Below are 26,340 nucleotides of genomic sequence, written 5' to 3'. Positions count from 1 at the left end.
TCCTCCTCCTCTTTCTTCTTCTTCTTTTTCCCCCCTTCAGTTCTTCTTTTTGTTCCGATATTTAAAAAGGAAATAAATATATAAAATAATAAATGTCACTAAAAATAGAGCGATGGGTGATGTGTTTTTATTTTTAATAGCTAGCTGGCTTTGAGTCACATGATGCGGCTATGAAGTTCGGAATGGGAATGACACACCTCTGCGTTTTCATGAGTCAACCAATGGCAAGCTCCTCCGTAGCGCGAGTGGCACTGCTGAGAGCGAGTGAGTGTGGACTTGAAGCACCAGGTTTTTGCCGGAAAAAAAAAAAAAAAGCCGAACCGCTCGTCTCCGCTGACAGACAGAGGCGTTGTGGTTCCTTTTCAAACAGACCCAGCCCCGCGCACGTTAGCCAAAGTTTTGTAGGACGAGCGTCCCCTCGGCGCGGTTTTTTTTTTTTTTTTTTTTTTTTTTTTTTTTTACTCCTCCTCCACCTCCTTCTCCTTCTCCCCCTCCCATGAGTTCAAGTCGCACAGGAGTCGGCGATAAGTTTCAGATGAACAGACACTTGGAGCAGGCCGGCACCAGCATGGAATTGTATTTGTGATGTCGATTGTCGCAGGTCCGCCGCGGAACGATGTGAGAAGTAATGCGTCCTGGATCTTTGTGTTTTTGGATATTTTGAAGATCGTTGGCAACAGTTGAGAAAAAAAGGGGGAACTCTCGGCGCAACCGAAGAAAAACAATTAAAGAAGAAGAAAAAAAAACGGATTGTATGCTTCGACCAAGGGACCAACATGGATTTGCCGCTCGAACCCCCTGCTGCTTCGCCCACTTGTGTTGTTGTACTTGTTGTTTGAGAACAAATCGCCACGTCTGGCCTTTGGGATTTTAAAAAAAAAAGAAAACATATCCACAGATCAATATTATATATATTTATATTTATACAAGGAACGTCGCCTGGATTATTGCTGCGGCATCATGAACTTTATTGACAGTTTGACACTATTGTTTTTGACGCTGTCAGCTGTCAAGGTGAGTTACCATGAGAGAACTGGACCCAGCACACGCACACAAACACAAAAAGAGAAAGGCACAAAATCAATCGCGTTCTGTTTGTCTATGTAGTCACCGGTCATTAATGTGTAGCTCGTCCTTGCCTCGCGTCCTGCTAGGTCATCGCTCATGTTTGTGAACTAGCTGAAATGTTTAGAGCCCTTTGTGGAGATTTAAACGCGGCTATTACGCAAAAGAGCGAGAGTGTACAAACGGAGCACACTCGTACTCGGTGCGCTTCCCCCCCCCCTCTTTTGTATGTGTGTGTGTGTGTGTGTGTGTCACAACTACGACATGCGGGATTTCTAAGCAAATAAATAAATAAATACCGCCGCTGAGTTTAATCGCAGGCCCCCGCCGTTAAAAAAGCACCTTGGAGATTTCATTTAAAGGCGCAGTGGCCGTTCTGAAATAGGACGTGTGAGCAGGTTCATTACGGGCAACGACTCCGGTTCCCGGTTGGTCTGCCTCGACATGACGAAATGCCTCCCCACGCTGAAACTTTACACTTACGTTAGGAGGTTGGGGTGTGTGTGTTGGGGGGGGTAAATCACGCGTTACTCGGCGGAGCGACCGGCTTTGGGGGCGAGGATCTTTGACGCTCTTTGTGACATTGCAAACTGTAAAGCGTTTACCATAATCATTAATCCGGCGCAGCGCGCACCGGAGGGTTTAGAGCAAAGGTTTCAAGGTGAAGGCAAAGAGAGGAAGGAAGGAAGGAAAGAAGGAAGGAAGGAAGGGGGGCGGGGGGGGGGGGTTACAGTAGCACTTTAAAACGGGAGGCTGTACATTTCCAGCCACATAATGGATTTGATTATATAGGAGTTGCCCGTCTTCTAAATGAAACCGCAAAGTTTCCTCTCAGGCGCCTCGTTTTAATGGAATATTTCCGCTCCGGACGTTGTTAAGGCTTTAATTTCTTTTCTTTTTTTATTTTCTTTTAAATCAAAGTAATTTATGAACTGTCAGTTTAAAAATCACATAATCGCTTTCGGATTAATATCAGGAGGTAATCAGCCGGTCTGTCGCCACAGGGGTGGTGGTGGGAGCCGCTGTTCGCAGCCTGACACCCGTCCATTAATGATAAAGTATATCGTTAGTAGGGCTGTTTTAGACCCTCTCACGCCACCAGAAGGGGGCGGAGACTGTGGCACCCGCACGACCAAACCCCACCACCCACCCCACTTTTTTTCCTCTCTCCTCTTTTCATTAAGGAACGGTGGTGGTGGCGGTGGTAGCGCTGAGGAGGGGGGGGGGGGTTCTGACTGAATACAAGCCGGTGCTGCAGGTCTCATGCAATACTGGGGAATATTGCGTGAGATGCGCGCTTTTGTGTGTCTGTGGATGGAGCGAGGCAGCGAGGGAGGGGTGGTGTGCGTGCGCGTGCGCGCGCGAGAGGGAGAGCGAGCGAGCGACTGATCTGTGCGTAACGCCCGCGCTTATGGAAAGTTGCCAGAGCCCCTCTCCGTGGTGTGATGTGGTGACAGCTGCCCCCTCAAAACCTCCCCAGTCAGGGAAAGTAACAGGCGGAAAAGAAAAAAAAAATCTGACCCATAGAAAATGGCAACTTCAATTCCTCGCAAGTTGCCAAGAAGAAGCAGCAGCAGCAGCCGTCCAGGACCACACAGTGAAGTCCAGACTTGATGGAATATCTCCGATAGTTCAAATTAAACTGTCTACGGCTAATGCAGCAGCAGCAGCAGCAGCAGCGTGATTTAGACCGCCGTGTTTCACACATTGTGGTCAGATGTTTCTCCTTAAAAGAGGCCTCACGCAGGCTGTAATAATGATAATCACATGAGCAATTTAGCCAATTAAGCTTACGTAAGCCTTTCGCATATTATTGACAAGTTTAGGTTCAAGTCTCTTGTTAAAAAACAAAAGTGACACGTAAACATATCTGGCATAAAGGTATCGTTTTCTGAGCTGCATCGTTGGCCTTTGTACGATGTGATGCCTCCTTTACTGAACACAGGACTTCCAAAATATGAAATATTGTGCAATTATTTTTGTCAATGTGATGTTATTAGTCACGAAAAAAGACGTCCAAATCCATATGTTTACTTTTGAGTCACCGTGAATTCATAAGAGGCAGTGTGATGTTTTTATTTGCCGAGTTCTTTCACAATCAACTGCAACTAATAGTTTTATCCCCCCCCCCTTTACAGAGTGCCCACATACCGAAGGAGACAGAGAGGGGTCCACATGACGGTACGTATCCTAAAGGGGCAGGGCACCGTGGGAATAAAGTCTGCACTGGGCTGCCTCCTGGCCCTCAGCCAAATAGAAGGAGCTGGTTTGAGGTTCACCTTGAAATAAATAAAAAGGGAAATTAGCACCTCCTGGTGGACAACTTCATAATCTTACCCTATCTGGAGAAATGTGTCTTTTTTTAGTAAATGAGAAATTTTTCATTCAGTGCCACATTCCTACTGGTTTATGGCAACTGCTGTGTGACCAGACCCATTTATGAAATGAAACTTCACCCTCTTGGCCGTGAGTTTCGTCTTCTTTTTCATTCCACAGTCCCAACATTGCCCAATCTAATTTGGACGATAAAGAAAGCGAACCCGCTGATATTGTTCAGGCCCTGCATGTTTGTTTTGGCTACCCGGAGGGGTTTTCAGGCTGGGGTTGTTTTAGTCTCGGAGTGATATTTTGGACATGGTTGCCTGTCTCTGGGCTAATATCTTTCATAAGAGCAGAACTCCCGCAAAGACAGCGATCAGGGACGCGTTAGGGGTGGTTGTATAAAAACAAAACAAAAGCGGCTGATATTTTACAGATTCAGGCAAAGTGGCCCACAGTGGGGGAAGGAGTAGAGGAAGTACAATGATTGATTGGACACAAAGGAAGAGTGGTTGTTAATGTCAACGTGAAGTGTGTTTCATCTCTTTCACTCCTACTCCCATGCAGACCTGCCAGACTTTTTTTTTTTTTTTTTTTCCCTCGCAAATCCGCACGTCATTCTTGGTGTGTATTATTGAAGAGTTCTGCTGCCATCTCATAACTGTGTTTACTGTGTTCTTCATTTCCTCCCCTCCCCAGTGATCCCTCTAATGGAGGTTTACAACAAAAGCTTGTGTAAACCTCGGGAACTTCTGGTGGAGATCATACAGGAGTATCCCGAGGAAGTGGAATACAACTTTATACCGTCCTGTGTGGTGCTGACGCGATGCGCCGGCTGCTGCAACGACGAGAGGCTACAATGTGTGCCCACGTCCACCTATAACGTGACGATGGAGGTCAGAGGCGTTATTTATGTCTGTGTGTATGCCAGTGCTCTGAATAGGGTTTATTAATTTATTTTTGCTCAAATGTCACACCAGAGGGGCCCCATATGCTCCTTGGAATGAGCCAAAAGACCTACAAGTGCCCTTCTGGGTGGCACAACGCATCCTGTTCTCGTTCCGCTTTTCTTCATTTTGTACTCCCGTCTCTTCTTGTAATTCTTTGCTTCACTTGAAACATCCAAAGAGAAAGAAAAAAAAGGGAACTTCTACTACTATACTGTTCACTTTCAATTTTGCATGCCCAATGCAGATGGTTTCATTGAGCTTTTCAGTCAAGTTTCCCATCTAAATGTATTGGCAAATTGTAAGAGGATGCCTGACTTCCATCCCCTAGGGTTTATGCAAATAGTGGAAATTTTGACTTACGGGTGTGAACATTTTATGGTAATAATTTTCCAGTCAAACCTCTCCAGAGAATGGGGAGTTTATCATATCACACCATTTAACGCGTCACTCAAGACACCAACGGTGGAAGAAGTGAAATATGTCAGTCAGCTTATGTAACCACGCAAAAGTGCAAAGCTTTGCTGTGTCTCTCTTGCGCGCTCCTCTCAACCAACCGAGTGATTTTTTTTTTTGTCCTTTTTTTCGAACAGATAAAGAGAATAAAACTACAGAGGCAACAGAACGATGTGTTCATGAGCTTCACAGAACACAGCTCGTGTGAATGCAGGTAAGAAACCCTGAACACACATTGCTGCAATTTAAGCACACACACCGTGACGCAACTGTATTACACTGCAGAGGAAAACTATGGGGCAATTGTTGCAATTGCCGTTTGTCTTAGACGGACGCTTATCGAGCTCTCGGTTTCTTGATTTGCTCTTGTTTCATTCACTCATCTTAAAAAGACGTGCAAATTGAACCTGTGCCACCCCGCCGCCCCCGCCCATCCTCGCTGACGTTTCCCGCGCCTCTTCACTTTGGCACCGCACACCATTTCGAGTGACTGATTCCTGAAGTGCAGGGTGGCCTCTTTTACCAGGAACCTAATGTACATTGCCTGGGGTATCACTGAGCTGCCATGTGTGAACTTCATGGATTATATATCATTTTTGTTGTACCTTCACTTTTGTTTTGATGGCCTGCTAATGTGAGCGGATCTAAACTGTTGTTCTGTAAGCGTGCATTGCAGTCTCACTGCCAACACAAGTCCAAACATCGTACAGGCCGATATCTAGCAAGTATGGGCACTTTTGTGCAAAACTTGGATAAAAACTGTTCTTTGGGGAACTCCAATCGGAAAATGTGTCGACCAAGGAACTTGCATTTTGTAATTGCTTCAGACCACCAACAACTCTGCCAAAAGTTGCTGTATGGATGTTTTAATTAAAGCGAGCCGTCTGCAGTCTGTCGCGATAACGGAGCTTGAACTTTGCCAGGCTAAGTGCGAGGCGCGGAGGGAGTGAGGGGAGCTACAAGGTGATAAAAGCCAATGAAAATTGGCAGAAGAAGTTATTTCAAGTCAGTCAACAAGCACTCACATTCACTCCGTGGCTTCAACATCATACCCAAGTCTTTAACTATGGGCACAGGAGCCAAAAAAGAACGGCAACTAAAAAACAGCCCTTGGAACCAAGATTGTCCCCAGTTCCTATGACACAACCACGTTCAAAAGGGGAGTTCTTCTCCTAAAGGTTGTATGAACAGTTCATCCAGTGTGAACGCATCTCCCTCTGGCCTCTGTTGGAGGCTCCAACTGTGCGATGCATCACTCCTTGACGCCGTGTTGGAATCAGATGACTTGTGGTGGGGCGGAGGTGAATTATGGAAGTGTGACACAGAGGACATTATCTCCCGCCAGCACTTTACAAGACGCCCGAAAGACAGAGCGTACAAATGCATAGAAAAGGACCATTGGCTGAGGATCCTGCACTGACGTCATTTTTTTTAAAAAATCACAGCTGTCAGATCCAAGCCAGTCTTCATCGCTCCATTGTCGGTGAGGTTGCAGCTGCCTGCCTGCAGAGCCTCTGGCTATAAAGACGTCACAGTGTACCTAAAGCTGCGTGTGATGACACAATACTCCACTGTAAAACCATTTGGATGTCGCAATAAACGTTTAGAGCCGCACTTATAAAGCTTAAAAAAGCTCACTGTATCCAATTAGGATGTGCTGTGGTGTCCTCCAAAGTGGAGACAGATCAACAGTTTACGAGTGTTGTGCGTTCATTACCTTCATTTTGATCACTTTTTCAACTGGCGTTAGTGGTGATTAATTTGTTAATTATTACTCTTTCCATTTATGTAATAACCCGTTAGCAAATAATAACAAGACACTCAACCCTGCAACCAGTGTAAACATTTGCTTGACTCATTCAAGCAAATGTCCTATCAATATTTGCTAGTTTCATATTTGTCAGTTTTATTTGTTAGCTTATTTTAATGCCCCGCAATTTCTGTAATTGAGGAGTCACTGGGAGAATTAGGGAACTGAACACAAAAAAGTATACTTTGTATTACACCTGAGAGTTATTTGCCCAAAACATACTGACATACTGTTTTATGATCCAGTATGTCAGTGCACTGAATTTTGTACAATGACAATAAATTTCTAATCTAAACTCTGTTCCCAGGAGAAAAGAGAACGAAATAACATATGGATCATCTGAATCTGATATGCAGTATTTCACATTCTGCCACTGCAATCCATATGTATTTCCGAATTTCCAAAACTTAAAACACGTTTGAATCTAAAAAAAAAAAAAAAAAAGGACAGGGCCTGATTCTATGGGGCTCTACTCTTTGTCACTTTTAACAAAACGGGCACCGAGATGAATATTTATGACAGGAAACTGCAAACTGTAATGCCAAGCCACACACCGTGTCGTGCCTTGTGAGTCACTGGTGCATAAAAAGGCAGTTTGAAATCAGGCAGATGAATGCAGGACTCCGGTCCAAATTTTGGACGTCTGACTACGCATGCCATTGAAACCCGAGTGCGTTTTAACGCGTTTGTTTAGAATTGCTGGCTATAAAATTGCGGTATCACTCAACTCAACACAAGCTATAAGTTCCTGATCCATGCCGGTAGTGCACGTGCACTGGCAAACATGCACCCTTATTATCAGGGGGTATTGTGCCAGTGTTTCAGAAAGGAACGTGACCTTTTTGAATACAACAGTTTCTCAACACTTTTGCTTAACTGTTGCCAGCAGACCCGTTGCACCACAATGCGTTATCAGGAAGAACAGGGACATGAACGTGAAGTGGCACAAACTTAACAAAATACTATTGTTCTGCGCGTGTGTGTGTGTGTGTACGTGTGCACGCGTGCGTGTCTCCACAGCGTCATTTCATTTCCCAACAAATCTGCCCCAGTATTTCGAGTCAAGCATCTTAAAAAGTGAAAGCGCATTCACCTGGGGGTTTCGGGTTCGAATAAAAAATGTAAAAAAAAAAAGAGGAAAAAAAAAGCACTGATGTAACGTGATTAGGAGAGATGGATGTGAGTCTACGTTGGCTGAGATAATGAGCATCTGGCCTCCTATTATCTTGACATGTATCTGTTTACTGGGCAACAACGGCTTGCTGTGATCTCATGCCACGTTGTTTTGTTCCTGCCTTCCAGGGAAAAGAACGAAGTGAGAACACAGAGAGAAAAGTGAGTACAGCTCTCTTTCTGCATGGAGATTGTTTTTTTTTTGTTTTTTTGTTTTTTTTTTACAAAGGAGACAATGAGGACTTGGGATTTGATCGCTCTCCTGTTTCGCTCAACAAACAGACTCTCACTCGCAGTCGCCTGCCCGTCTCTTTCTTTCCGACACTTTTTTTTGTTTTTGTGTTGTTGTTGGTTTTTTTTACAAAATTAATTCTCCACCGCCGCCTGAAAGTTTTTGCCACCTGCAAACGCACAAAACACTCCACTTCGATAATATTTCATGGACATCTCAGCATTATATGAGATTAGCATGCACCTCTCAGGTAATAAACATGGGCAACACCAGTTTCAGGTGAATGAATGACACTTGATGAGGTCATTGCCCTCTATACCTGCCTTTTATACCTCTCCTTCCCCTTTTCTATCTCTGCTATACATTCCCATTTTTTCTTTCCTTTTTTTCCCTTTAATGTTTACATCCCGCTTAACTCTGTTTGCTCTTTTTACTGACTGCTCTGAAACAGATAACAGTGTTTTTGAACACCTGTTAAACTTTTGTGTTTATGGCTCCTGGTTGTGTGTGCTTCCCATCCTGCGTGGCAGGAGTCGGTGAGCTTAGTCATTAAAAGTCTTTAATCCTCCTGCGAACGGTCCTTAGTATCCTTCCCATGAAGGATGGAGGTTGATTGTAGTTTCGTTTTATGCCATCTGTCATATAGATAAGCGCCACTTTTCAAGCCTCCTCTCTGACCTTGTCTTAAACATTTATGAGTCCAGCTTTTGGTGGCGTGTGTCTACAAAGTGTTGGTCTTGGGGTCAGTCAACTCCTGTTTCTGACTCCTTCATACTTTCATGTCAGCGCTAATGTTGGTGGCCTGACCCGTCTATTTGCAGGTCAGCTTTGATTTGTTAGGCCAATTTTGTTAATTGCAAACACACGGTTAAACTGATGTGGGGACCATGCACCCTGTTATTCTCTTTTTGGAGTGTGTTGTGGCTAGAAATGTTCTGACCTATGAGGACAGCTCTTCAGTTCTTCCATTGACACGTCATTACATCAAGGTCCTTCGCCTTAACTCTACATGTCTGCAAACTCATAACGGTCCCATCAGCCTCTGCTGTACTTTGTTTTAATGCTTACACGCAAGCACGCTAACTACGCTGACCTATGATGGTAAACGGGGTCAACATTAATGCCAGTAAACACCAACATGAAAAAACCTTGCGAATGGGAACAAGTTGCAATTGCCAACATTAGCATTTAGCTCCAAGCATCACATGGCTGTAGAGCAACCTCACAGTGTTGTGGCATAGCTAAGCTAGCCTGCATGACCTGTTTTTACATGTAAGGTGCCAAGTTGTTACTTAGTAGTTCTGTTCCCATGGACTGGTGCAAAACCAACGTTGAAAGAAAATGTTTCAACAGATTTATCCAGCCACTTATTAATGACGATTTCGGTTTTGGCACTAGAACATACAAATAACTGAAATCCTAAAAGAGACAAACAGCTGCTGTACAACTGGTGGACAGTAGTTTTGTATGATGAGTGGCCATAAATTCTGAAAATCGAAAGAGCTATGCCACTAATATGATTACAAAACTTGCCAATTTGATTAAGCATCCGGCTTTAGCCAAACCTTAATGTCTGAGAAGCCGACATTTGTTATGTGCCTTCACAATGTTTGTTTCTATCACTAAATAACCACCATTGACGTAAATCACGTGGAATATTTACTAGTATGGCCATTGAGAGATTATTTTGCTTTTCTATCGGAGTACCAAAAACTTTGCACCTTACACCTTACCATTCAAGCAACCCATCCTGCATTCAACATGTGAATTTAACCTGCACCTGCGAGAATCGAGTTTGTTTCACAAGCTTGCTCTTACTGGGATTGGGTCTGAAATATGCTGAATCACATAGTTGACCCAGAAAGGGTGAATGATGTACGTTTGGTCAAGTCAAAATGACTTGCACCAAAACCATCTGGGAAATTTTAAAGCTACTGAGCCAAATTTTCAACTAATCATTTACAGTCTGCAAAGACATTGTTCAGTTCCTTAAAAAAAAAAAAAAAAGGAACAAAAATCTTCCGACCAAGCCAAGTTGGAAAATGAAGTGGATTTTTGTCAACAAATGTTGCAAATGTGCAACATTTGATATTCATCATATCATCAGCTACAGAATTAGAGGCAAATCAAGTCCAGTGAGCTGCATTACAGTGGATGTGGCTGTAAGTTTTCAAATTTCACTTTTTTTCTTCAGTGAAACATCCATTTGAAAGTGCAGCAGAATGTTCAGGGGTTGCATTTCTGGTACAATTTTTGAATACTCCAATGAAATGTAAATAATTAGCAATAATCATTGTAAATATTACACGTCACTCATTATCTGATGCATTCCTCATAGTATGACGCCGTAGCCTCTAATCACTAACCGTGACCAAATTAAATGAGTATCTTTGTTCAAAGAATACCTCTTCGGCTCTGTTGATTGGAAGAAATAATAATCAACTAGTGATGCTTTTGGCGATGATCTGTTGATAAGTAACTCAACACATCGGTTCACACCTCAGTCTCTCAGGCATATCTCTTCGTGCTTGTCCTCTTTCTTTTGCAGAAAATCCAGGAAGGGCAAGGGTAAAGGCCAAAAGAGAAAGCGAAAGAAAAACCGTGACAAAACAATTCATGATGCGTATGTCAGCTCCGCCTTCTCCACCTACCTGCACCTGAGTGTTGCGCTTCTCATAATTAAACTCATTTGGGAGGAACTAATTTGCCCACTTTAATTTGCACCAATTAATTTGACCCAGCAATTAGCATGTCACTTCCGAGTAACGCTCTAACTCTGTCGGCGTTCATCGTCCATATCCCTCAGTGTCTCCGCTTTTTTTTTGCTTGCTAATACATGTTTTGCTAATGTAGCTTTGGCAAAACATAATACAGTATAATTGCTGGCAATATCCATTTGAAATGAACTACACAAACCATTTCCACCCATTGAGCCCCATCTAACATTTCTCCTTGCCAGGTATAATTAAATTCATAATTCAAAAAAACAAACAAAAAAAACAACCAAGCTATGGTCGGGGTAAGCTACAGCGGCATATTATTTTAAAAAAGAAGAAGAAGAAGAAGAAGAAGAAGAAACAGTAAAAGACCTTAGGCACAAGTTGCTCCCAACATCTTTGGAGATACCAAGTTTCTGGCCGATAATGGAAATGTTTAAAAATGCTGGAACAAACAGAGAAGCCGTTAGCTGTAACTTGAACCGTCTACTGAAACATATCACAGCTCCACCAGCATGGCCAACGCTGACGGGTTCAAACTGTCCTATCTGTGTCGGGATCACCAGAAGTGTAATCATAGTCCAGTGTTCAGTGTTGAGTCTGTGCTGCTTTGCTGTGTCTTGCGCCCGTCTCCTTTCCACGCTTTGTCCTTTTCATCTTTACAAACTGGTTTTGCCGTCCCGTGTACAATGCTGGTACTTTTTATGTAATGTAAAGACATGAGTGATGGCTATCTGCTGCCTTTTATTTCCTGTTTTTGGTAAGGGGGCGGTTGTCAACAAGAAAAAAAATTGTTCTACAAGTACTGTTTTGTTTCTTTCTCTACCTGCCTTTGTCTCTGAAAGGTACACAAAAGCTCCCGTATTTTATTTAAAACAATGTGTCTCTAGTGACAAAACTGTGAAAAATGTATGTCTTTGTATTCAGTTGTAACTTGTGTATTTAGTTCCAAGAGATGTCGTTCAAACTCCTTTTCAGTCTCTGTTCTGAATCTAATGTCTCTCTGTGGTAAATATAGTCTTCAATTTTCACTCAATAAAATGGAACCTTTCTTAATGGTGCACCAAGCAGACCCTTGAGTCTTCTTTGCCAAGACACTGGCCACTTCTAAGAGTGAGAGTGAGACGTGTGCTGTCATCGACCCATAAGTCAAATAAGTGTTGTTTTGTGTTGCATGTCCTGAACCAGGCCTTTGCTTACTGCATGTCTAACACAAACAGGGCATTTGCAAGCTGTCCAATCATCGCAGGAGGGCTTGGGGGCGTGGGCAAGGGGTACTTTACTGCTCGGATGTTTGCCTGCTCAGTGGTTACCTGCGTGCAACACTACCCAACTGTCACATGCAGAACCACTTGTCAAGCTGTGGCTTGGAAGGACCAACTGGAGCATACGCAGGGGCTGACCTAAGGGTGGCCTTGCTCATGGGTGGCACTTGCACACTGTGATAATCTGTCTCTCTCTCTCTCTCCTCTTCCCACCCCCTCCCCCATCCCCATTCCACCTCTGTCTGTCTCCCTGTCCAGTGTCTGTGAGCCATGTTGTGATCACTGCTCAGACAGGAGGAGACGTCTGTTCGTGCAGGATCCCGCAACCTGCCGGTGCTCCTGCAAACACACCGACGAATACTGTAGAGAACGTCAGCTAGAGCTGAACGAGAGGACCTGCAAGTACGTTGGAGAAGACAGACATAGTGGAAATATAACCTCCGAACACGATAGTTAGCCATGTGCCCAACACTAATTTATGTCAATGCTTTTTGTACAGAGCTGCAATAATCAACTTGACTATTGCCAGTGTATCACATGGCTAATGTGATTTGCTAGGGGTGTCTTGTGTATTAGCGCAATAACCTACAAATTTACTACTAATCAAAAAGTCCTTTGTAATGTCGCTGCACTGCACCCTCCCCAACAGACGCACCCCTAAGCTTGCAATATTATATTGTGGGGGTAGAAAAGCACAAAAACTACACTTGAATCGGGAAAAAGAAATACTTGCTATTACATGTATTTATTCGTTCTTCTGTTTAGATGTGACAAGCCAAGAAGATGAGAGAGGTGGGAACACCAGATGTACAAGATGAAGGAAATATAATTGATATTTCAGCACAGCACTTTGAAACCGTAAGCTCTTCTTTTCTGTAGAAGCATTCCCCGTGGACTGACTGAGAGACATCAAACAGAGAGACAGAACTGAAGTTTCCTCCCACTGTATATCTGTGTGTACATAGACATGATAAAAAAAAAGACAAAGACTACAAAATTGTAATGCTGCTATAGAAAAAAATATATATGTAAAACCCATCGTTTGACGAAAGCCGCCATGTGTTTTTTTTTTTCCATTTCTAACCGGCTTGTGACGCAGGTGTAGTCTTGATGTCAGTTATTTTTTTTGCAAGTACTTCACTGGATATGATTTTACTGTGGTCGTGTGTCAATCATAAATTGCAAAACCTCTCAATCCAAGACATATTTAACTGCTAAAACAGCGGGTGAGGCAGAAGAGGACATGGAAGCACTCTCAATTCAAGGATGTTGGATGGATATATATATATTTTTTTTTTTTTGTACTTTTGACCAGGACATCTGAGACAGTTGATGGACGTCTTGAATCTGTCTCAAAGAGGTGTTGCTTCCTCTCCTGCACGGACACTATGAGACTGAAACTCGTGCAATGTCACCATGTTGCCCAGCTACCAGGAGAAGGGACTCTGGAGTGCCATATACTTTTAAAGGGATACTGGTTCATCAGTATACTGTAGCATTAAATGTTTTGCTATGCCCGACATGAAAACCACTGAAAACATCCTATACTGTAGGTTAATTCCATTTGAAAAGAAATGTACTGAGAAATCTTTTTGAGTGCTTTTAAATTATTTTTGTTTCTTGTTTCAGGAGAGGGGATTGTCAAAGTAGATATTAGTTGTTGAACATAATACAAATTTCACTGATTGCATATGTTCTCTGAACTTGTAAATACTCAGTAAGCTTTTATGCTATAGTCCATTCTTGATAATTTATATTATAGAGTATTTTTTCAGTATTCACTCTTCTACCCATATTTAATTTGGTCTATTTATATATGCAGTGTTATGTACTTGTAGCTGTCCCGTCTCCCCCATGTGTAAGGTCAATGATAGCTACTCTCAGCATGGAGACTTAGTGTCTCTCAACACCCCCAACAACTCAAAACAAAACAACAAAAATCAAAAATGATTTGTTAACATTCCCTGAATGAATCATTTGTACTGATGAACTATTGATGACATAATTTTCCGGCCCCCACCGGTCTAAAGGGTGCTGGTGCTGTGTTGAATTTAAGCAGATGTGTGTGCTTGTGTACGTGCGTGTATGAGTGTATATGTTCATATGCATTTACAAATGCGCATGCCAGTGCGTAGGTCCTAGCAAGACATACTTTGAAGTAGCAGCCTTGTGTTTCCGACACTTTACAAAATGCAAAACGCAAAATAATAAATAAACCCGCTAGCAGCTTAGCATACACTATCACCACATCATCACCACCAGCTTGGATTTGGGTAACAGTCTTTGAGCCCTCATTATTATTAGTTATCATTGTCCTCTTCACTTTTAACATGTTTTCTTTGTCTATGTAAAACAGTAAACCATATTTATTTTCAAAGTATATTGTTTTATATAAAATAAGGAAAAGGTTGCTGTGTTGTGAATGCTGTGTTTTCCAAAAAAAAAAAACGACAAAAAAAAAAGGTTTCGTCGGGCTACATGAGTTCTCAATGTTTTATGTGCCACAAACTGATGCCCACACGTCTGCTGACTACAGAATGTAATCTGAGCGGAGATAGGTCAGAGAAGTAAGAAATACCTGCACGCTTTACATAGCAAACAGACAGACGGATATTCAGCCTTACAAATAAAATGAGACTTTAAAGCAGTGTGAAACTATTGCATCTGTTAAAAGTGAGCTTGAGGAAAAGTGTGTTAGGGAGTAAAATAGCAACGTTTTTGAAGGATCGCTGTGATCTCAAGCAATGATGACATTTCCCTGTCGCCAAAAGAGTTATGCAAGTCGCTAAAAATACAGGAACAACTGTAAATAGTGGAATTACACAACAGAAGCAGTTTGGATAGTTAGGACTTTGTGGTGACGGCTTTGGTCTCCACCCATCTTTTCGCCGCCAGCCTTAAAATCGAGTTTACCGGCTTACCTTCCACATACCTTAGACACACAAATGGTGACACTGCTCACACATGATGCTGTGAGATAACCAAAGCCACATAAAGATTTCTGTATCTAATTGTTGTGAGGAACAATTATAGAAACCACACTAATTTACCTATAACTTGGCAAATTAACTTGCAGACTTTGCGTCGTGGGTAAGAGAACTTCTTAAAAAAAAAAAAATTGTTCGGGCCTTCTTAGAAAGTTCTGCAGTCATGTGCTTCAAGGAGGGCTCTCCAAAGCAGGCGCTACAAGTCACGTTTTTCTTGGTTAAACATTAAGGTGTACTCCGAAATAACAGGGGTGGTCTTTTCCAGTGTGACCCCTGAAGTTCCGTCAAATGACCTGGACTGGTCAGGCCACCGGCCGCTTTTGACCCTCTGCTGACCTGCGGCCGTGTAACGTGGTGGCACACTGATTTTTTTTAGTTGCCCCGTCTAGTCACCCCTATCAAACGTGTCACCAAGGGTTAGGTATGTGACGTATGAGACGCTGCTTGTCACAATCCACATTTTTTTAGCCTGTCATTTGTCTGCTTCAGCGCCAAAGTGGAAAGTGATGTTTAACCCAGGTGCTAATGTTATACCTGGAAGCATATAAAAGTTCCACTGAAGCAGACACTTTCTTTTTATTGACATTCCCGTTTATTTCCCAAAAGTTTGTCTGCGTGATTATGGGAAGAGCTGCACGTGATCTACGTCACAGTTAAAAACAGAAACGATGTCAGTAGTAACTGCTGGGTGTGTGTAAAGTTAGAGTAAGAATATGGGCAGGACATTACTCCCCATATAACTGCACAAAAATCCCATAATTCTGTCTGCGGTGGATGCTGATTAACCTTAGAAAATGTAGCGTTGCATTGCATTGCAATACCAACATTTTACAAGCCATTGCCACCGTGTCATTCGGCCCAATTAAAGCAGTGCGTCAAATGTCTGCATTGACGGAGATGGTGAGACACTGCAGCCAGAGATTTAAATGACCGTCGCCTTTGCTGCAGGAACAATTTCAATAGGCTACTGACAAAAACAAAAAGCTAAATCTACTACACTATTGTCAGCAGTGAGGATAATCTCCACAGAGCGTTTCTGGATTGTTGCTCATCAACTCACTGGACGCAGAATCAACAACACATTCTTCTTTTCTCTAGTCATCAGGCTGTATAAACATCCTGCATGACATCTCTTAAATTCACTAAGAAGGGAAAAGTTCAACATGACTATCAGCAACGTGACCGAGGTAAAAACAAAAAAACTTTGTCTCATTAAGTAATTGATGCAAATTATTCATTGGATCACACCTCTACCATTTTCTGGTAGGAACACTCAACAACGAGCTACTGAGAACAAAGGTCCGTGGAACGTGTCTAATTTTGGTGCACGTGGACTTTTTGTGGCTGTGGCGTGTTGGGGACTCTGCATTTAACGGCGCAATGAAGCAGAAGTCAGAAACAGTCTTCCCACATTGTCCGCCTTCACCGCTGTTACAATGCCACTTGTGCCCCTTCGGTCCACTGGAGAGGACGAAGAGCAGCTTTAGCTAATAGGAGACGGGATTAGTGACTTGCTCAGTGACACCATAGCAGTAGCTGATCTCTCGGCCCCTGGGCCAAATCTGACCCCTATGAATGTAGATTAAGAGGAGCTCTTTCGATCTTTGGTCGTGTTTGTTTTGAAACTCGCTCACTCTTATCCCCATTGCTTGCTGCTTTCCATTAGATTAGCTCCTGTATGGTGCTAATGCTCCGTCCCGCTCTCCCTGACTCATGTTCTTTATGTGCATACCTAAATATAAAGCACACCGTATAATCCCTGAAAATTGTGGAGAGGGGGGGGCTTCACCAGTTAAAACACCCCAAAGAATGTTATAAACCGTCTAATCTGTGATTTACTAGCAAGCCAGAACCCAGCAAGCCGGCTAGCTGCCCGTCCAGACCGCTAACGCAGCCGACTTGATGGACTGTCGTAGTTGTTTGAGGATGTTTTACCCTGACATGTGAAAAATCATCAAAGACGGAGAATGACTTATTGTTTGTGTGACTGCAAGTGTGGTGCCACCATTGAAGTATATGTTTCTCGAGACGCTTTGAGAAGCACAATCTATAATTTTGGTTAATTAAGGTTTAAAAAACGTTTGACATCAGCCCACTTTGTTCAAAGATCCCCTGAATTAACACAGACTTTGGGGATTTAGTTATTTCTCAAATGTATAAACATACATTAGAGAAAGAGGGAGAGAGAGAAAGAGAAAGAAAGAGAGAGCGAAAGAGAGAGAGAGACTTTATGAGCATGTGTGCGTGCACGCAGGCAACAACTTCCCTTTCCCTTAAATTGCAATTAAACCAGGTGTTATCACCTCTCGACTTGCATTTGGACGGTGGACAGCTTCCTGGTGTCTTGATCAATCTTGATCATTCCGATTCAACTCTGACCCTTTAATGCAAGCAGCAAACTACAGCAAAAACAGGAGTAGCTCCACAACAAAATTGTACAATACCACATCATCACACTAAATATAGATTTATTTCAACAGATAGTTGACATATTAGCTAGAGAACCTTATGCTTATGGAGGTGGGGGGGGGGTAAAGCAGAAGAAGTTACCCATCAGTTCATGCATCAATAATACGCAACAGGCAGATGACAAAATGTTGGTATCAGCAAAGCTTAGATAACAGATCAAGGCCACAGGTACAGATATATTAGTGCATTTAATTCGATCAGGCAATCATCTTTTGATCTTCAGGATTTGCAATATCTGTTAAAAAATTCTTCCATGTCGCAGATTTCCCCCCCCAACTAATACCAAAAGAGGGATGGAAAAGTCAGGAGATGATGTTGTCCGAGGATGCCCTTCTAACGTGCGGAATACAACTGTTTGTGGTGTACACAACTGCAGCGCCGTCTTGTATTTGGTTATGACGCGCGTCAAGTTGCTAATTGATGTTTTCTTTCTCTTGTTTTCTCACTTGTTTTTTTTGTTTGTTTTTTTTTTGACAGCTGCAGCATGGCTGGCCGCTAAGCTATGGAAATTTAACCTGGTGTTCATGTAAAAATAAAGATTTAAGAAGCTTTACGCAGGTGACATTATCTTAACAGGGCGATCGTGCAAGTGTTTTTCCACGAGTCCTCCTCGACGTACGCTTTTAATGTGCACATGACCCACATTAGTTCCTTCTCATGCCACTCCCCAAGTATGTCCAACCGTGGGGGTTATCTGAGGCTTTGTTTAATTTTTCTCATGAGCCAAAGGGGTTTAACCCACTGTGCGGAATTTATAGCCATTTCCTCTGATGCCATGCCCAAATTGAGACATACAAAGAACTGATGCAATGCTTTTTAACGGAGCTGTAATAAAGAAGGTCCTCGCTGGAGAGATCGGGTTTTGGAACACACACAGAGCCGGGAGGACTATGGGAAAGCGTGGTAAAGCGGAGCGAGGATTAAAGGTCTTGTTAGCTTTAAGACGCAAGACGGGCGACGTGCTCCCCGGCAGGTAGATCACCACGCTCTGCTCATGCTGACGGGAGAAATGACGACTCAGCAATAACCCCTCCCTGATTGGTGTCGGCATGTATGTGCTCACTCACACGTACTACGACTTTAAGGCTTCTGTGATCTATATTTACCCGGGTTTCCGACTGATTGTGATACTGAAAATTATCCCCCGTGGGTCATGAGGCAGGGAACAGGAGAGGGGAAGGGATTGGGGGAAGGGAATGGCAATAAGACCCAAATCAGTTTAAAGTGGGAGATCAGTGGAGCAGGGTGGAAAAGAGACTAATTGAGCTGGAGAGGGAGTGGGAGGGAGGGGGAGAAAAGAGGATAAAAATGGTAGAGAGAGAGGCATGATTGAAAAGGTGGAGGAAGGGAGGGCTGATGGGGATTCCTGCAACTCGCAGTGTCTCTTTAGCTGAAAGGAGACGCTAATAATGCTAGTCAGAGCATTGTTACTGCAGGGCTTCCTGTCACATTGTCGCACAAAGGTAAAAGCTGAGGGATAGGTAACACAAAGAATCGTGTTTGCAAAAGAAACACTGCGCCAGCTGCGCCTGTCTCCCAGACTGGCTGGTCATTTGTAATTTTTTCCAGCCAGACTGCACTCATTCACCCATCACATGGGTGTAGTCCAGCTTAAACTCATTACCACAGTATTACCATTCACCAGGCAGAGCCTGTGTCCCCGTGCGTGGGTGTATTTATGTTTTCATGGACAATCTATGTGCCAATGGCAGGGCTTCATTATCAGGTCGGAAGCACGAAGGAGAAAATTGTTGCTTTAAAAAATAAAAAGTTACCAGGATCGTGATACAAGCGACTTGTTTAACCCATAAAAAATGCATTAAAATAACATGTTGTAGTTTGATGGGGGGGGAATTCTTGGAAACAGGAAATAAGCAGCATTATTTATCCAAGATATACGACACCAGATTCATTCTTGACATATGACCAAGAACTCCCTTTTATTGTTATTTTATTATGCAAATGAAAAAAACCTTAGAATGTGTTTTTTTCAACGTTGATCAAACACAGCATAAGGACAGAATAGAGGCATCAGACTACCCGATTAAAGAGGTGTTTATAGCCATTTGGTACGGCAGGTTCCAGCCGTTTTAGTTCACAATGCTTCCCCTAGATCTTGTGCGGAAGTGATGTGAGCTGGGGGAATTACAGCAGATCAGCGAGAAAGGAGCTGGATTTGTGTTGTGTTTTTGTATTAGACAGGCCCAGCCTTGTTAGAGAATCCACAAGGGCTCAGTGTTAACATTTGGCAGAACTATCCAACTCCTGATCAGCCACAAATCGCTTAGAAAATGGGCAGGGGGGAAAGTATGAAATTTCAGGATTAAGTTAAAGAACAACACAGGTTTACTCTACCGTTCACCCAAAAGAAAATCGCTGATTAAAGGGTCAGGGATGCTGGCAGTTGTTATTGACGGTGGTTAAACGAAAGATCTTAGAGTGAAACTTGACTCTTATAATCCCAAAGTCCAAAACGGAGTTATGGACTTTGTCTCTTTTTCTTCTGGTCTCTTGGAGTGTTTTTTTTGGGTTTTTTTTGTTTTGTTTTTGTTTTACTTTTTTTTTTAAATCATAGTTACTGAATTTGTTGCACATTAAATTTCATGAACTTGAACAATTATACTTATAATACTTACCTATACAAATAAAACATAAAAATATAAGACCATCTTTACACTATAACTACAAAGACAACCTCACTATAAATAAGAGTTTGACTTGTTTTGAAGAAGAAAATAACAGCGCTCCATAAATATATCCCCATTATATACCAAGACTCTCCGCAATATAAACATTTTCCACTTGGTCCCACAAACACTGTAAATCTAACATCTCCAGCCTCCATAACACGTGACCCTTTCAGAAACTCCCATCACCAGGTGCTTTATAGACACATAAAAGTGATAGACTGGGTGATGCGTATCTCTTATCTCTTTATCTCCAATTTGGAGCGTGCCACCAAATCTCAGAGGTTCAACTTCGAGGGCTTTGTTGTTGACAGCCCTGACGGTTTTGCCTTGTGACACCAGGCTGTGATAACTTGCCACGTCACTGTTGAGCTTTTGCTTCGGTCGCTTGGTCAAAGTTGCCTCCCATTTCTCAACCTTTGCCTCCTTTTTGCGCTATTTTCCTTGCCCTGTCTCTCGGCTCTGGGACTCAGTTCTCTGATCTCACTCCCTCAGGGCGGACGCGGGATCATATTTTCTTCTCTTCCGAGGACCACAACTAACTTTGACCAGTGCATTGCATTGCACAGGCATCAGCTGCCCAAGACAATAAACACGCCTCGCAGTGTCTCTTTGCCTTTCCCATAACGAACCAAACTCTGGCCCTCCGGCGCGCCGCTCTCACTGGATAACATTACACTGATGATTCACTGACTGTGCTGGTATGTAGTTCACTGTCAGGCAGTGCTACACCAGGGGGCACATCTGCAGTTTCCAAAGTGCACAGAAAGATTGTGGATAAGCGCAAGAAAATCGGAGCATCTCACCTGCCCCCTGGTGGCAGCAGAACAGGTCAAAAACCAGTTCTTCCGAAATATTGCTAAGGTCAGGAGGTCGAAAGAGGAGGGGAAAAACACTCGTGCTTGCCTGCTTTTTCACATCAAACTGCTTTTCATTTCAACAACACATGTTGTGGTAATTGTTAAAGCGGGCATATATCGCATGAACGTCCTTGATGTGCGATTGGTGTTTAGATTGAGACTGGACTGAGGTCTGAAGAAATGTTACACAAGAAAGTACAGGTTCAAGTTCATACATCAACTGGCTTAAAAAAAAAAGCAACTGCACAACAACTCGTGCAATGAAATGTGCTGATGGTGAGCTCAGGTGTGCAGATGAATCCGTTTTCCTAGGTGTTGCCTTTTATGATTTTATACACGTTAGAACGTGTGTATAGCCTTGTGTGTTTTATGTTCTTACTGAATATATTGGCAATTAATTTAGTCTCATTTCAATCCATAGACTGCAATACACAATAAACACATCTTTTAAGATGACCAAAAACTGCTGTCTTGCAATTTGATATTATTGCCAACATTTACAGAAATTTAAAAAATGGTAATTTCAGTATTCATTAATGAAAGTTTAACAAGTTTAACAAGCTATAAAGTGCTGATTAGCAATGGATAATTGCTTGCAACGCTTTGCTCATATTGCCCAGAAGCTGTAGATGTTTCTGACAGATTAGGGGCCATTAAAAAGTGGGATTAAAATTCCCTGCATTTTCTCGGTAAAACCGGCCTATTCCTGACCACTTAAATCATTTACATGTGATTACTTTTGCCTCACCAAAGCTTGCCATCCATTAAATTACTTGTGAAGGTAAGAGGAAATGTTGAGTTCAAGTTCCAAGGTCAAGGGTCTTGCCAGAAAGAAATACAGCTTTCCTGAAAGAGTTCACATGTAGGATGCCAGCCGGGTAGCCTCACTCCGACAAGCTGTGAGTTAAAATCTGTTGACCCACGTTGTCTGCACGGAAGGGTTCCCACTTCTTTGGCTTATCTTTGTGGCTTACTCTTTCTATACCTGACCTTCATCGATATGTAGGACTGTGCTCTAAAAATAAAACTGATTCGAGTCACTTGAGTCACCGACAACAAGTATCGTGTTCGTAGCACGAGCTCTGTTATTTTTAATTCTGTTGACATAATGTGTGACCTTGTCACATTAGGAGTCATGTTGTGATCATATGGTATATTTCCTATACATTAGGGTAATCAACTAAAACACTAAGTGGATTAACTTTAATCTTCTTAAGCATTTTCGCATACATGGGTTGATAGCTACTGCTAAATCCCTTCAGGAAATCTAACACCCCATCACTTAAAGCCTGTGCAACATAGTGCCGCGTCACTGGGCCGTCACGCTGACACACTCTTGCATGACAGCAACCAACCACTGGCCGGGACAACTTGGAGCAGAAACTGCAAGCAAAACAAAACGCGCTGCTACAAGACACCGTTTCACATTGCTGATTGAATTTTTCTGCAGCAAGACAAGCTGTTACATCACAGTGAATTGAATTGGCAGCATCCCAGTAAAGCTACATCACGGGATGTGGTGTAGCTATCCAATTAGAATTAGATCTGTTTCACTAGTTAAAACTAACGTGACACCCAGCAGGCATAATGGTGTTTATGATGCTAACTAACAGACTGGACTGGATCCAAAACCTGGTGCCATTAACGAGCGAATGAAGAAAACAAATTGCATTAAAAAGGCTGTCTGTGATCATGTTTGTTAAAGCTTGAAAATGGGTTAAATAATCTCAAAGGAAGTATTCATTGTGACGCGAAGGCTGGTTTTTAGAAAAAAACAAGATTAAACATCTTTTTCTGCAGATGTAAGTATTCATTTTAACAGAAAAAGGGTGATGTTACGAATGATTGCACAACAGTGCTACTAAACCAACAGAAAACATTTTGTGATGATTGAAAGGGTCATTTTGTGGCGTGAATTCTATTTGTAGAACTATTTTGTTGTGTAATATGTCAATGTTTGATCACTGCAATGGTCTTTTAGATGACTTTTGTGTCCCTGTGGCCAGGACAACAAATAAGTATGTTTTATGAGTTAGCTAAACCCAAAAAAAGCAAAAGTACAAGTTGTTTCAACAAATGTCCCAAAAAAAATATGGTTGGGTTCAAGTGACAAAGCGTTCTACGAGCCAGAGTAATTACTGGTATGACTCTTAACTGTCTGGAGCGACTCGTGATGGTGTAACGTGACATTGTTCAAGACCCACAGCACCCAAAGGAGGCTAATTAGGAGGCCAGATATGTCAACCCTACAGCGTCTTCATTTCTGTCATTCCGAGCAATGGCGAGCGCCGTCTTCTTTTAACCATCACCAAGACTGCAGCCTTAACAACGTGGGTATTATTCTAAGCTTGACAGCAAGATTTGTGGCTTCTTAAAGTCATTTCAAGCCAAAGCGGCATTTTTTTTTTAAACCAGATATATATTTTTTTGCATCTTAACAAAACCAAACCTTAAAACACAGGGTTCTTAATTAAGACAAATACTGTGATCTGAACCTGTTTGGAACCTTTCGTTGCGACTGCTGGCTGAACATGGCAGTAAAGTCTGCTTAGGGATGCGGTTTCACCTGCATCTTGGCTGGAGAAAAATCCCGGAGGCAATAGAGATTTTTTTCCTTGCTTCGGTAAAGGCCTGACTGCTCTGTGTTTGCAGACTAACTCCAGTTCATCTGTCAGGCTCAAGCTCAAGGACAGACAGATAAGAGGACACAGATACACAAGTACACACACTTATATATACACACAGTGTGGTGAAATCAAATATTTATCAAATTCAGAGAAAAGTTGGAAAGGAATCAACACTGACCCAATTATAAACTTTGTGCAGTACAAAGACGAGCGAGGCATTATTAGTGTTAACAAGTGCCCATTAAGAAGGCACGTCGGGTACGGTTTAAATGTAACCAACCTGTCAACAATCAGGCAAGTCCTAATGGGATTTTCGCTTCCTTCAGTGTGTACACTGACTGTATAAACAATGTTAAATCAAGTGGAGATGAAAGCCAGTAGCCCACTCTTAACTCTCTCCAAGCCAGGGAGATAATAGGGAGGTTAGCAGTACAGTGGATTCAGTAAAGCAAGAAGTCAGCTAACCGCCATCCAGGGTAAACTTAGGAGTGATAAACATGAACTCACTGGCCATAGCAGTCCCACAATGCACTTCTCTTTTCTCTTTTCCCTCGCCCTACCCATGCCTCCCATTCCTACCCCTCTCCTGCTCCGCTCTCCCCTCCTCCACTTGCCAGCTCCTGAGAGTATCTTGTTTTAGCACCAACTATCTGTAAGCCAAGAGCTGCTGTCACCAGATCCCCCCGGTCTCGCAGAGTTCTTTGGAATGGCATGTGTTCCCAATTGGCAGCTTAACGGACGCTGACCACACAACTACAAACTAGGGGCCTTCGAGAGGCCGAGGTGCACGAGCTACAGGTTGTGGCTTATCGACCCCGCCGTGAAGCCGAGGCGGCAAGGATTCACAGGGTGGCCATTCCCAAGGAGTCCTGACAGCTGGTGCAAAAAGAAAGTTACTAGATTAAACAGGTGCACAGGGGTTCATAGACAGCCTTGTCTTGGACGGAGTGCTGCTGCTTTGGTGTTTTAGAAACCCCGTGACTCTTTTCCACTACTTCTGCACACAGATAATGTCAATGCTGCATCTAAGGTTTCAAAGGCAGGCCACACTGCAAAAACCAGACTTTTCCTGGCAAGTAAGATTGCCTCAACTTTCCCCAGCAATGGCATCCATCAACCCAGTACATGGTGCTAGTGTGGGTGTAAGCATGCAGGAACAAGGCTTCAGAGTTTACTAATTTCATCACACCACGTAAGATTCGGAGCAGTAAATACTACATATTCAAATTGTAACAGATATCAAATCATTCCCAGATACCCAGAGCCACGCAACTATGGAAGGGGGTGATGATAGTGCAAAGAAATGTTCCGCTTTTTTAAAAAAAAAAAAAAAAGATGTGTGGGTGGCCATGGTTTTGCAAGTATGCCATGAGAAATTTGATCACACAGCAATAAGGTTTCAGTAAAACATGCAGCAAAAATTGTTGCAAACTACAGTTGAATGTGCAGTGTGAGAGCAAAAACAGTTTAAATTGTTGCTGTTGCACATGTGAGTGAGCTGCCTTGACAATGAGTTTGTTGCATTTTCTAATGAAAAAAAAAAGTGCTTTTGAACATAAATAGTGAAAATGTTTCATTTTTAACACAGGATTTAAACATCTGCAGGAATCTTATATTAAAAAGATCATAACGATGGCGTTGCTGCCTATAATCGCAACATCAAGTGCTTTGCAAATCTCGCAATTCCAGTTCTTTCAAAATGAAACCATTCACATTTTTATCTTGGCACACACGGTACGATTTAAGACAATTTATAGCTTTGGCTCTGCCAGTGGGTAGAAAATGTGACATGGAGAGGCAACAGTAAGAGAGTCTAGAGCAGAAGGTCATAATACTGAGGGCAAGAGTTGAAAGTGACTTGTCACCATTATTCTGTTACTTTTTTTTTAGACGTGTTAATGCCTTTACGTACTTCTTCTAAGAATAAAGTCCTCATTTATCGCTCTTTTGCCCTGCCATCATCCGCTGTTCTGTTCCCAATCGATTAACTCATTACGTGGTGTTCCAGCCTTGGTGCCACGGCACAATAATTTAATTCCTTTATCCTTCTGGTGCCCTCTGTGGAGACTCCCTCTGTTATTGTTTTACCAATGACCTTTTTATATTTAGCCTACCTCTTTTTTTAAATTACCCATGTAGATGAATGCAATGTATGCTGAATAAAAAAAACTCAAGGTAGCACTGGCCTTAAAGGTCAGTGAGTAAAATTAATCTTTACCTATGCAAAGCATTTGGAGTGCACAATGATGCCTCACCACACTGAAATAAAAAGGGAGCCAGTGGGGTGATTTTGAATGATGGGAAACTTAACTTGTGACCTTTCCTCTTGCGCCACCAAGAGGTTGAAATTTGGACAAAGATTCGAATTAGAGATTCGACTTTAAGTACGATATTACTTGAAGGAATGAGGGGGTCATTTGTAGGGAGGCATTGTCATTGCAGACTTTAGTGACCTAAGGGATCCTGGGCTTTGCAAAACCTAATCAGCTAAAATGCAACTGTCTGATGTCAACAAAAAAAAAAAAGAATGCGGAATTGTTCTTAAGCAACAAGGGAACATGCATGAGAACAAAAAAAGGTTGTTTGTTTCTATAAACCTTTGTGAAGAGATAAGAATATCTTTATGAATAATTTGCAACTGTTTATATTTCAAATTTTTGTTGAGATGTATGTATCTGATATTAATGTGTCCAAATAAATAATTGGGCTTTGCAGGGCAAATGTCA

At 42.5% G+C, this 26,340-nt stretch overlaps 1 protein-coding gene across 5 annotated transcripts; it reads left to right on the top strand.

Annotated features, from left to right (window-relative positions):
- The first annotated feature begins 244 nt into the window (after positions 1-244).
- vegfab (vascular endothelial growth factor Ab) lies at positions 245-14,394 on the top strand. Of its 5 annotated transcripts, none has more exons than XM_076044750.1 (9): positions 245-1,014; positions 3,204-3,246; positions 4,084-4,280; positions 4,925-5,001; positions 7,900-7,932; positions 10,551-10,625; positions 12,243-12,386; positions 12,750-12,776; positions 12,864-14,394. In XM_076044750.1, exons 1-8 carry the CDS (start codon positions 961-963, stop codon positions 12,769-12,771), a joined length of 645 nt encoding a protein of 214 aa, XP_075900865.1. In that variant the 5' UTR covers positions 245-960; the 3' UTR covers positions 12,772-12,776; positions 12,864-14,394. The 5 variants fall into 5 exon arrangements, 4 of the variants coding, with proteins under 4 accessions (XP_075900865.1, XP_075900864.1, XP_075900867.1 ...); XR_012928893.1 differs by having other exon boundaries at positions 247-1,014; positions 12,750-12,842; positions 13,300-14,394; XM_076044749.1 differs by having other exon boundaries at positions 248-1,014; positions 12,750-14,394.
- Positions 14,395-26,340: the final 11,946 nt, after the last annotated feature.

Source organism: Nelusetta ayraudi, unplaced genomic scaffold, assembly GCF_046127955.1.
Source record: "Nelusetta ayraudi isolate G7.1 ecotype Tasmania unplaced genomic scaffold, CSIRO-AGI_Nayr_v1 ptg000082l, whole genome shotgun sequence".
NCBI classification, from domain to species: Eukaryota; Metazoa; Chordata; class Actinopteri; order Tetraodontiformes; family Monacanthidae; genus Nelusetta; species Nelusetta ayraudi.
Note: the sequence above shows the minus strand (reverse complement) of the source record. Positions and strands in the feature narration are given on the sequence as shown.

Bases quoted from the DNA above. Each gene is read 5' to 3' on its own strand.
- vegfab (XM_076044750.1), top strand. From the start codon at position 961: ATGAACTTTATTGACAGTTTGACACTATTGTTTTTGACGCTGTCAGCT. The intron at 3,247-4,083 runs GTACGTATCCTA...TCCCCTCCCCAG, and splicing joins AGAGAGGGGTCCACATGACG to TGATCCCTCTAATGGAGGTT. The intron at 5,002-7,899 runs GTAAGAAACCCT...CCTGCCTTCCAG, and splicing joins CACAGCTCGTGTGAATGCAG to GGAAAAGAACGAAGTGAGAA.